Genomic DNA, 12,364 nt, shown 5'->3' on the forward strand with positions numbered 1-12,364 from the left:
GTGGTAAGATATTGCAAAATCTCCATTCCCACCCCACTCTGGGGCCAGTCAAGAGGTGGTATTTGCCGGTTCTCCGAACCGCTCAAAATTTCCGCTACCGGTTCTCCAGAACCTGCTGGATTTCACCCCTGGTTGGGTGTTTTTGGGGGGGTGGGTGCGTAGAGAGAGAGAGGATCTGTGTTCGCCAAGCAAAGACGGGAGCTCCTGTGCGATGCTCGGCTCCCAAATTATTATTATTTTTTAAATCCCCAATATCCCTTCTTGAAAAGGTTTATTTTTTTTTTATTTATTTATTTTTAAATTTGATTTATATGCCGCCCTTCTCCGAAGACTCAGGGCGGCTTACAATATGTTAAGCAATTTTAAACATGACATGCTGGCTTGTTTGCCCAGGATCTTATCTCTGCTGCTTTCTCTCCTCTTTTTTTCCACTCCAGGATTCCGTTCAAGATCGGGCAGCCTAAGAAACAGATTGTGCCCAAGACAGTGAGTAAACCAGTTTTTTTTCTCTCTCCCCCCCCCCTCCTCTCCTCTCCTTTTTTTTTTTTTTTAGGGAAAAAAAAAATCTTGTCTTTGATCATATGGCTGATGACTCAAGCCAAGCACACATTAACCAACCACGTTTTTTAATATGTTTATAGGCGTGTGGGTGGGAAAAAAACATGAGTGAGCTGAAATTGCTTCTGTCTTTGACCATGGCTCCCTTGACTGAGGGGGAGTCTCAGGCTTATTTTGGTACCTTCTGGATCTGTGTCCCTGCTCCTTTCTTAGCACCCCACTCCTCCCCTGCGTGTGTGTGTGTGTGTGTGTGTGTGTGTGTGTGTAAAGGAGGGGCTTTTGTCACTCTGGCATGGTTTTCCTAGGAGATGGTTGAGCAGGCTTCCTTCCTTCCTTCTTTCAGGCCTGGCTTGTTTGTTCCTCTTTTTTTTTTTCCTTCTTCTTCTGAGCAGATGGAGAAGGAGGCCTGCTTCGTATTACTGCATATAACTGTTTCCAAAGGCAGGCTTATTAGAGGAAGCTTGAAAAATGCTTAGTGCCCGGGTGTGAATTAATTTGGATGGCAGAGCATGTTGCTTTAAAAGGCATTTTAAGACACGCACATAACACCCAATGCCATTTCGTATTCTGGAGGCAGCCTAAAAGCATAAACGGGGATAGAATCAAGATCACGTGAAGTGTTAATACTCACTTTATAAGGCCTTGGTGAGGCCACACTTGGAATCCTGCATCCAGTTTTGGTCGCCACGATGTAAAAAAGATGTGGAGACTCTAGAAAGAGTGCAGAGAAGAGCAACCAAGATGATTTATTATTTATTTATTTATTAGTTTGATTTATATGCCGCCCTTCTCCGGAGACTCAGGGTGGCTTACAATGCATTTTAAGCAATAGCCTTCATACTTTTGTATATACCTGCTTAGTAGGGCTTTTGCCGCCCGCACCCAAGCGGTGTTCTTTTTTTATACAAAGTCAGCTTATTGCCCCCACAAACCGGGTCCTCATTTTATCTACCTCGGAAGGATGGAAGGCTAAGTCAACCTTGAGCCTGGTGAGATTTGAACTCGCGGTAATTGCAGGCAGCTGGCAGCTAAATACTACTTTAACAGTAGTTTAGTCCACTGCACCACCAGGCTCCTAATAAATTAGGAGACTGGAGGCTAAGGGGACTGGAGGCTAAAACATATGAAGAACGGTTGCTGGAATTGGGTATGTCTCGTTTAATGAAAAGAAGGACTAGGGGAGACATGATAGCAGTGTTCCAATATCTCAGGGGCTGCCCCAAAGAAGAGGGAGTCAAGCTATTCTGCAAAGCACCTGAGGGCAGGACAAGAAGCAACAGATGGAAACTAATCAAGGAGAGAAGCAACCTAGAACTAAGGAGAAATTTCCTGACAGGTAGAACAATTAATAAGTGGAACAACTTGCCTCCAGAAGTTGTGAATGCTCCAACACTGGAAGTTTTTAAGAAGAGGTTGGATAACCATTTGTCTGAAGTGGTGTAGGGTTTCCTGCCTAAGCGGGGGGGTTGGACTAGAAGACCTCCAAGGTCCCTTCCAACTCTGTTATCCTGTTCTTAATCGTCTTACCTTGAAGCACTGGGAGAGGGCATGGGGTATTCCCCTGCTCCCCACACCCCCCCCCCAGCTGATTGCAAATATGGAGCTTCGTGTGGTGTTTGTGCAGCAAGGAAATCTGTCTGTAGAGGAGGCATGGGAAAGCTGCAGCTTTCCAAATATTGCTCAGCTACATTAGTCATGCTGGCTGAGGCTGAATGTCAGGGTTCCAAGTAACACCCCCAACGAAAGAAGACTCCGAGGCTTGAAGTTCCTCAAAGTTCCATTTGATTAGAGATGTCATATTGGCACATCTGGGAAAACCTGAATCTGAAAGCTTCCAGGTTGTCCCCACCCAAAGGAAAGTTCAAGGCCCTGCCCACATGTCCATCACATGGCCCAATCAAACCCACTGTCCGAATGTTCTCACCTAGGCTTCTTGAGACAGTGAAAAGCACACGATTAGTCCCCAAAACCCTCTTTTTATCTCAACGGCTGTGAATTCTGTTCATTCACAGCCCGTAATGAGTCACAAATAGTTTGTAAAGAGTCCGACAGAAGTTTGCCACAGTCCTTTGGGATAAGGCTGATAAGCACCCACCTTTATCTCCCTTGACACCCTGCCAAAGACCTAATTGGCCATTAGCTTTGCAAGGCCACACGGAGCACAGAGTCAAAACGGAGCTTCAGAATTTAAACCGACCAGAACGAACAAAGTTGCTTCCTGCAAAGGCTCACGTGCCTTTGCTCCTCCTTTATGTCTTATGGAAGGGGCCAATCATCTCCAAGCCCTACTCCTGAGTTGTCCCTTTTGTTTTAACTGTTCTTCCTTTCTGGCAGCTCTGCGCATGTGCGCACTGGGAACAGGCTCCCCCTGTTCCTCTGACTCACTGATGTCCGACTCTGGAGGCAGCACATAACTCCCAGATGGCCCTGGCCCTCTCTCTGCCTCCGACGCAGAGCCCATGTCCGAGCCTTCCACAGACTCCAGGACTGGCCCATGTTCCTCCCCAACCTCCTCATTTTCCGACTCTGCTGCCAACTTCGCAGGCTGTCGGCGGACCACAGCAATACCTCCCAGTTCCAACCCTCCAGGTGCAAGGCAAGATGTCCTTGACTCCCTGAGAAAGGAATGTTATTTCTTCGGGCCTTCTGGCCTGCCACTGAAGTGGTATGAAGTTGTAGGACACCCCACCTCCCCCAGTTCTTCTGAAAAGAGCCTTGTTAGTACAGTGGTCTAAAGCACCCTGTTATTAAGACCAGCTGCCTGCAATTACTGCAGGTTCGAATCTCGCCAAGGCTCAAGGTTGACTCAGCCTTCCATCCTTTCTAAGGTAGGTAAATTGAGGACCCAGTTTGTGGGGGCAATAAGCTGACTTTGTATAAATATACAAAAGAATGAAGGCTATTGCTTAACGCATTGTAAGCTGCCCTGAGTCTCCAGAGAAGGGCGGCATATAAATCAAATTAAAAAAAAAAAAGGTTCCCCTTGTCCAACCCAGAATTAAGCTGGCATGTTCTGCCTGCACTCTTGAGTGTTTCTGAATTTAGCTCATAAAGTGGGTATAATAACTGAGTATCTAGCGAGATACTCTTTTCTACTTAGGAGCACCAAATTAATTCTTAATCACGATGCCTTGGAGAGCAAGTTTAGCTTACGTGGCTTCTGGAAATTGGGCAGGGTGAGAATAGCATGAAAGCTTTGGGGTGCTCCACTCTAATGACATTTTGTGGACAGGTAAGTGGCCTTGGGGTTTCATAACAGGAGAAAGCAGTTGTTGCCTCCTAAGGTTTTATATCTTATCCCAAAGGTGCTTTTTCTCAGGAGGCTACTTTCTGTTGTTGTTGTTTTTTCTTTTGAAGACGTTTCGCTTCTCATCCAAGAAGCTTCTTCAGCTCTGACAGGATAGTGGGGTATGGAAGGATTGATACTCCTTGCAGACAGCTGGTCATTTGCATCCTTTTAGAGGGTCCTTGAAGCACTTGGAAGTTTATCCGTGTCCTCAGGGGGTCACCTGAGTGGTGCAAATAGTTCCTGTAATCCAGTGGTGAAATCTGAACCGATTTACTACCGGTTCGCTGGCGCATTCACAGTGTGCACCACGCACCAAATGCGAGGTGCGCGTGCGTGCAGTGCACGCCAAAAGGAGACGTAGGGTAAGTAGAACAGCTCGCCGGGGGTGGGTGTGTGATCAGCTGTGGCGCGCGAATTTTTTTTTTACCTTTTAAAAACATTTTTTTACCACCTATTCAGCCAAATAGGTTGTTAAAAAAATGCTTTTAAAAGTTTTTAAAAAAACAAACCCAACGAATAGGCAGCTCAGCTGGGATCGTCAGAGCCTTTTTTTTTTTTAACCTTTTAAAAGCATTTTTTAAAACCATAGAACCCTAGAATTTTTATTGACCAAGTGTGATTGGACACACAAGGAATTTGTCTTTGGTGCACATGCTCTCAGCATACATAAAAGAAAAGATACGTTCATCAAAAATCATAAGGTACAACACGTAATGATAGTCATAGGGTACAAATAAGCAATCAAATCATACTAGGAAACAATAAACAGAAATACAGAATAGAACAGAACAGAACAGAACAGAACAGAACAGAATAGAATTTTTATTGGCCAAGTGTGATTGGACACACAAGGAATTTGTCTTTGGTGCATATGCTCTCGTCAAGAATCATAAGGTACAACACTTAATGATAGTCATAGGGTCAAAGTCAAAGAAGCGGCAAGCGGGCGACCGGGCGAATGGGAGGGGGGGGCAGGGATTTTTGCTACCGGTTCTCCGAACCACCCGCCGCCATCGCTACCGGATCGACCGATCCGGTCCGAACCAGGAGCATTTCACCCCTGCTGTAGTCTGCAATTTTCTTCCCTCTGGAAATCCATTCCTACTCCCGCACCATTTGAAAGGTGTTTATCCCAAATTGTATAGCTAAAATTTGTAGAGATTCTCAGTCATCGAGGTCATGGTTCTCCCGAAGGTGCTTTTTTTCAGGAGGCCACTGGACTTCCTTGTTTTTGTTCTTTTGAAGACATTTCGCTTCTCATCCAAGAAGCTTCTTCAGCTCTGACAGGATAGCTGAAGGAAGACAGCTCCTTCCATTCCCCGCTATCCGTTTTTTCTTTGGGGACGTCCCTGAGATATTGGAAGACTGCTATCATGTCTCCCCTAGTCCTTCTTTTCATTAAACTAGACATACCCAGTTCCTGCAACCGTTCTTCATATGTTTTAGCCTCCAGTCCCCTAATCATCCTGGTTGCTCTTCTCTGCACTCTTTCTAGAGTCTCCACATCTTTTTTTACATCGTGGCGATGTAAAAGATGATGCTAGAAGACTTAGATTCCCAGTAGGTGGAACAATTTAGGTCTGACAGGTTCCTCATCCTGTTCCCATATATAGGTACTTTCCTGACCACCAGTTGCTACCACATTTATGAAGAGTGTTTTATTTTAGGACAGGAAGATTGCCTGATGTCACTTTCAGTTCTGAGCTATGTATCTGTACCATCCTTTTAAAAAAAAATTCTTTGTTCTCCTCTTAAAGACCCCACTTGTCCATGATTTAAAACGGGAAGAAGCACATGGGAAAGGCTCGGTTTGCAACTGCCTTGTCCCACCTACCGTAAAGAAAAGAGAAGCTGGAATATCGTACATAGTTAAATGCTTTAGCCTCCGGTCCCCTAATCAAGTAGGGTGGGCTTGTCTTAGCATGACGAGATGGTTCATCGAGTCATCTGGACTTATGGCATAGTGGGCTTTAATGGTCCTAATCAACACATTTTCTGACAGTGAGAACCATCAACCCATGGAACAGAAGCTGCCTTCGGAAGTTGTGGGAGCTTCATCACTGGAGGCTTTCAAGAAGAGATGGGACTGCCATCTGTCAGAAATCGTGTAGAGTCTCCTGCTTAGGTGGAGGAGGGTTGGACTAGATGACCTCCAAGGTCCCTTCCAACTCGGTTACTCTGTTACAATATTAGGGGACTTGAGGCTAAAACATACGATGAACGGTTGCAGGAACTGGGCACGGCTAGTCTAGAGAAGAGAAGGACCAGGGGAGACATGAGAGCAGAGTTCCAATATTTGAGGGGCTGCCACAGAGAGGAAGGGGGTCAAGCTATTTTCCAAAGCATCTGAAGGCCAGACAAGGAATAATGGATGGAAACTGAACCAGGAGAGATTCAACCTGGAAATAAGGAGGAATTTCCTGACAGTGAGAGCAATCAATCCATGGAACGGAAGTTGCCTTCGGAGGTTGTGGGAGCTTCATCACTGGAGGCTTTTAAGGGGAGACTGGACTGCCATCTGTCAGAAATGGTGTAGGGTCTTCCGCTTGGGAGGGGGGTTGGATTAGATGACCTCCAAGGTCCCTTCTGACTCTGTTAATCTAATCTAATCTAATCTTGAATTGCACCCGGAAGCGAACCCGCAGTCAATGCAGCTCATGAAGCAATAGGTGTAACACTGTTACAGGTCCCAAAGACTGGTCATGCTGCCGATAAGGGTATACTTAACTGCCTTGAGTTTATTATTATTATTATTATTATTATTATTATTATTATTAATAATAATAATAATAATAATAATAATAATAATAATAATAATTTCATTTATATACCGCCCATTCTCCAGAAGGACTCAGGGCAGTGTATAGCCAGAATTAAAATACAAATATACAAATATACAATATCCTAGTTAAAATTAATTAAAATCATTAAATAGTTTTGGCCGAATTTTAAAACCCAAAATGAAAACCCTATTTAAAATCATTCAATTTGACAGCCCCGCCTGTTGGAACAGTAGGGTCTTGAGGGCACAGCGAAAATCCCGGAGGTCAGAGATGTTACGAATATCCGGGGGCAATTCATTCCAGAGGGCAGGAGCTCCCACAGAGAAGGCTCTCCTCCTGGGTGTCGCCAGCCGACATAAGTTGACCGACGGCACCCTGAGGAGTCCCTCTCTGTGGGAGCGAACTGGTCGGTGGGAGGCTGTTGGTGGCAGAAGGCGGTCCCATAGATATCCTGGTCCTATGCCATGGAGCGCTTTAAAGGTGGTGACCAACACCTTGTATTGCACTCGGAAGACCACTGGGAGCCACTGCAGCTCGCGCAGGAGAGGTGTTACATGGGCGTAACGAGGTGCGCCCATAACCACCCGCGCGGCTGCATTCTGGACCAGTTGGAGCCTCCGAGTGCTCTTCAAGGGGAGCCCCATGTAGAGAGCATGGGGCTCTCTACAATAATAAAGGTAGGATAAAAATAAATATAAAAAAACTGAAGCAAATACAGACAATCTGGATTTAGAACAGTTCATTTATGGACAGTTTGAAGTTATAACAGCACTGAAAAAAGCGATTTATGGCCATTTTTCCACACTACCATTGCAGCATCCCTAGGGTCACCTGATTAAAATTCAGACGCTTGACCACTGACTCCTATTTATGACGGTTGCTGTGTCCCTTTTGCGACCTGACAAGCTGAATCAATGGGGAAGTCAGATTCACTTAACGATCGCCTTACTAAGTTGAAACCGCACTGATTCACTTAACAACTGTGGCAAGCGAGGTTGTAAAACGGGGCAAAACTCACCGCAGACGTCTCACTTAGCAACAGAAAAGCTGGGCTCAGTTGTGGTCGTAAGTCGGGGACAACGCACGGAATGGGAATTGTGCAATTAACTTCTAAAATTCACTGGCCAACGGTACAGCGATGACCACTTAACAGCGGTGGCAAGCAAGGTCGTAAAATGGGGCAAAACTCACCACGGATGTCTCACTTAGCAACAGAAAAGCTGGGCTCAGTTGTGGTCGTAAATCGGGGACCGCACGGAATGGGAATTGTGCAATTAACTTCTAAACTTCACTGGCCAACGGTGCAGCGATGACCACTTAAGAACGGTGGCAAGCAAAACAGGGCAAAACTCACCATGGATGTCTCACTTAGCAACAGAAAAGCTGGGCTCAGTTATGGTCGTAAGTCGAGGACAATGGGAATCGCATGGGAATTGTGCCATTAACTTCTAAAATTCACTGGCAAACAGTACAGAGATGACCACTTCTTAAATATTTAAAAAAGGTTTGATTATGCACATATTTTGAAGGCTAAGGATCCGTCTGGCCAAGGCAACTCTGTCCTTAAGGCCGGGCCTTTTTGGCGAGGGATGGGGTGGGAACGTGCTTGTGGCCACTGCTGGTTTCCTGCCATTTGCAGAATAAATGGCCGGCAGTGGCAAACAGAGTGACATTTTTATTTCTTCTCACTGCGCTGCGTCTCGTCCTCCAGATGTTCGCCTTTAGATTATGTTTCAGGAAGTGGGAAGGTGAGGCATCTTTATGGCTGGATCCACTGTTGATCTGAGAGGGAAGTGGTTTGATGGAGAGGCTCACCCACTCGCCCGTCTAGATCACAAACATACACACACAGAGGGGAGCCTGAGTAGAAATTAACGGAGTAGAAATTAACTCTGGGCTATTTCCAGAGTCAGCTCCAACTATGGAGCGGCAGAGCGCGAGGGGTTTGGCTTAAACGGCAGGCAAGAAAAAAAGAAAATCTCATGCCAAGAGTGGCTTAGTAGCACTTTTAGGAGATGATCAGATACAGCTGAAAAAGACATTAGTTATATCTTTTAACGAGCCTCCTCAATTCCAGTCCTTCAAAGGAAGTCGTCGTGTCAATTGTATGGAGTCATTCCTAGTCAGAGTCCCCAGAGGTGCTTTTTTTCAGGAGGCAGCTGGACTTCCTTGGTTTTTCTTTTGAAGACGTTTCGCTTCTCATCCGAGAAGCTTCTTCAGCTCTGACAGGATGGTGGGGCATGGAAGGATTGATATTCCTTGCAGACAGCTGGTCATTTGCATCCTTTTAGAGGGTCGTTGAGGCTACTTGGAGGTTTATCTGTGTCCTCAGGGTCACCTGAGTGGTGCAAATGGTTGACCTACTCACGGGGGAGAATGTTAGGAAATGAGTATTACTTACCTTGTTTGGTTGGCAATATATAAACCATCAATATAGCTTTAAGATTGCTGTATTGCATCATACTGTGTCCTGATTGGTTAGCTCTGTAGCCAATGTCCTTAAGAGGGAGCTAGAAACATGGCTTCTTTCTCTTTGCTGTTCTTGCTCTCTGATATCTCTGTATGCTACTGTTTGCAAATCCAGAAGAACTGTTTATTGTGAATGACTACGACGACTGGTAAGAAGACTTTGTTATTGGATTATCCCTGGACTGTCGTTTTGCTATCTCCTGCTTTATATGTGTATGACCTGGACTGTTTATTGGACTGTGCCTTACTATTTCCTGAAAGTAAACACAACTCAGTGTATCTGTCTGTTGACTGTGTTTATTCGTATCTACTCTCAATCGCTTTCATGTGCACCCCCTTGCTACTCAAGGGTTACTCTGCGAATTCCTTAACACCGTAGTCTGCCATTTTTTTCCCTCTGGAAATCCGTTCCTCCTCCCACACCATTCCAAGGGTCTTCACCCCAAATTGTACAGCTAAAAGTCTGTAGAGATTCTCAGTCATCCAGGTCATGGTTGACCCAAAGATGCTTTTTCAGGAGACAACTGGACGTTCTTGTTTTTTTCTTTTGAAGATGTTTCGCTTCTCATCCAAGAAGCTTCTTCAAAGAAAAAAAAACAAGAAGTCCAGTTGCCTCCATAAAAAACACCTTTGGGACAACCATGACCCGGATGGCTGAGAATCTCCATAGAGTTCCGTTATGAGTTGATTTGACCTTCTCGGCCATCTCCTCCTAAACTGACTGGCTTCAATTCCAGACAGAATCATCTCTATACAGGCAATCCTCGACTTATGACCACAATCGAGCACAATCCAAATTTCTGTGGCTAAGTGAGACACTTGTAAGGTGAGTTTTGCCCCATTTTACGACCGTTATTGCCACAGTTGTGAAGTTAAATCACTGCAGCTGTTAAGTTAGTAACCATTGTGAAGGGAATCCGGCTTCTCCGTCGACTTTGCTTGTCAGGAGGTCACAAAAGATGATCCCGTGATCCAGGGACCGTCATCAATACATGCCAGTTTACCAAGCTTCCGAATTTGGATCACATGATCATGGGGACGCTGCAATGGTCGTAAGATTGGTTCGAAAGACAAAATCACATCTGGCTCTCTAGAGTCCCAAATAAAGCAAAAGAGTCCCAAATAGGGCAAAACGGGTCACGTCCTCCCTCTTTCCTCCTGGTTGGTGCAGTTGTAAATTGCTGATTACCGTATTTTTCGGAGTATAAGACTCACCTTCCCCCCTCCCCCCAAAAAGAGGCTGAAAATGTGGGTGCGTCTTATACTCCGAATGTAGCTTTTTTGAAGCTTTTTTTCAGCCCTCACAAGGCGCTAACAAGGGACTAGCAAGTGAAGCGAAGCGATCTTCCGAGCTTTGTCTGCTCCGACTCTCCGCTGTGCTTCAGAAGCTTTTTTTCAGCCCTAACGAGGCGATAGCGAGTGAAGCGATCTCCATGCTTTGCTCCGACTCTCAGCTGTTCTTCAGAAGCTTTTTTTCAGGCCTAACTAGGCAATAGCGAGTGAAGCGATCTCCCTGCTTTGCTCCGACTCTCAGCTGTTCTTCAGAAGCTTTTTTTCAGCCTAACGAGGCGATAGCGAGTGAAGCGATCTCCATGCTTTGCTCCGACTCTCAGCTGTTCTTCAGAAGCTTTTTTTCAGCCCTAACGAGGCGATAGCGAGTGAAGCGATCTCCATGCTTTGCTCCGACTCTCAGCTGTTCTTCAGAAGCTTTTTTTCAGGCCTAACTAGGCAATAGCGAGTGAAGCGATCTCCCTGCTTTGCTCCGACTCTCAGCTGTTCTTCAGAAGCTTTTTTTCAGCCCTAACGAGGCGATAGCGAGTGAAGCGATCACCATGCTTTGCTCCGACTCTCAGCTGTTCTTCAGAAGCTTTTTTTAGGCCTAACTAGGCGCTAGCGAAGCGATCTCCATGCTTTGCTCCGACTCTCAGCTGTTCTTCAGAAGCTTTTTTTCAGGCCTAACTAGGCACTAGCCGAGTGAAGCGATTTTCCCGTGCTTTGCCTGCTTTTCTCATTGCTGCTTCCTCTCAGCTGTGCCTTAGAAGCTGTTTTTTATCCCCAAGCAGGGGATAAGAAACCAGCAAACTAATGTGCTGAAGCTGACCAGGCTAAGGACGCTAGCCAGATGAATACCTGGTAGGCAGATTTCCCCCCCCCCTATTTTCCTCCCCCAAAACTAAGCTGCGTCTTATACTCCGGTGCGTCTTATACTCTGAAAAATACGGTATCTTCTACCAGAAGGTTCTGAGGAACGCAGCTAATAACAAGACTTCTTTCAGTGGCCCTTCTGCCACATAAATGGAATATGTACCTCTAGAGCAGGGGTCTCCAACCTTGGCAACTTTAAGACTTTTGGACTTCAACTCCCAGAGTTCCTCAGCCAGCAGTTGAAGTCCACAAGTCTTAAAGCTGGCAAAATTGGGGACCCCTGATTTAGAGTACTCATCATTTCATAACTAGAAACATTTCTGGAAAGAGATCAAAGAAGCCCATCATGGAAAGGACCTCAACTCTACACAGGAAGTCCCTGGGTGAAGAACAAGTTCTGTTTCTAGGTCAGGCTTGAACTCAACTCAATATGTAACTTGGAGGCAGCCACCTATGAATGGGCCGAATTATTTAAAAATAGTGGAAGGCATTCTCCTTCCTTGAGTCGAAGATCTGCTGAAGTTTTCACGAACTGCTGAAAACAGGTTGTACGTTGAAAAATATGTGGCTTCAGCAATGCAATGAAAACGTTTTGTTTTCTTCAGCAGTATCAATTCTTCAGCAATTTTTCGGCATGAGGAAGAAGAAGGAATTCTGGGAGTTGAAGTCGACAAGTCTTAAAGTTGCCAAGATTGGACACCCTTGCTCTAGCCTTCCAACCACGAGTAGGTGCAATAACCGATGTGTTTATTAGCAAAGATGTGAATATGGAAAGATAAAAGTAACTGTTCATTTGTTCCATGGAACAAATGCACACAGTCACTATTTAAATAATAGCCCTATTGGGAATAATCGAGAGGGCAGAAACCAACGTGCAAACTTTGTACAATGTGCAAAACAAGTTTTCCTGAACCCTCCGTTGTGAAAGAAGTTGCAAATGCAGGGATTGGGGGAAATAGCAGGAAAGTCACAAAATTAAACCAGCTGTTTCAGCCATGGGACCAGCAGCTCAAAATTAGCTTCAATTGGGATGGATATAATTTCTTTCTTTCTTTCTTTCTTTCTTTCTTTCTTTCTTTCTTTCTTTCTTTCTTTCTTTCTTTCTTTCTTTCTTTCTTTC

General features: G+C 45.2%; 1 protein-coding gene across 2 annotated transcripts in view; it reads left to right on the plus strand.

Annotated features, from left to right (window-relative positions):
• Positions 1 to 12,364, plus strand: part of BIN3 (bridging integrator 3) — a 135,150-nt gene that overhangs the window by 44,339 nt on the left and 78,447 nt on the right. For both annotated transcript variants that reach the window (XM_087875875.1, XM_034422071.3), the window contains exon 2: positions 438 to 486. Coding sequence is in view for 1 of the 2 variants with exons in the window: in XM_034422071.3 (XP_034277962.1) it covers positions 438 to 486 (49 nt within the window). In the remaining variant the exon portion in view is untranslated. The remainder of the gene's footprint in view (positions 1 to 437; positions 487 to 12,364) is intronic.

Source organism: Pantherophis guttatus, chromosome 9 (genome assembly GCF_059756535.1).
Source record: "Pantherophis guttatus breed Tessera chromosome 9, ASM5975653v1, whole genome shotgun sequence".
In the NCBI taxonomy this organism is placed as follows: domain Eukaryota; kingdom Metazoa; phylum Chordata; class Lepidosauria; order Squamata; family Colubridae; genus Pantherophis; species Pantherophis guttatus.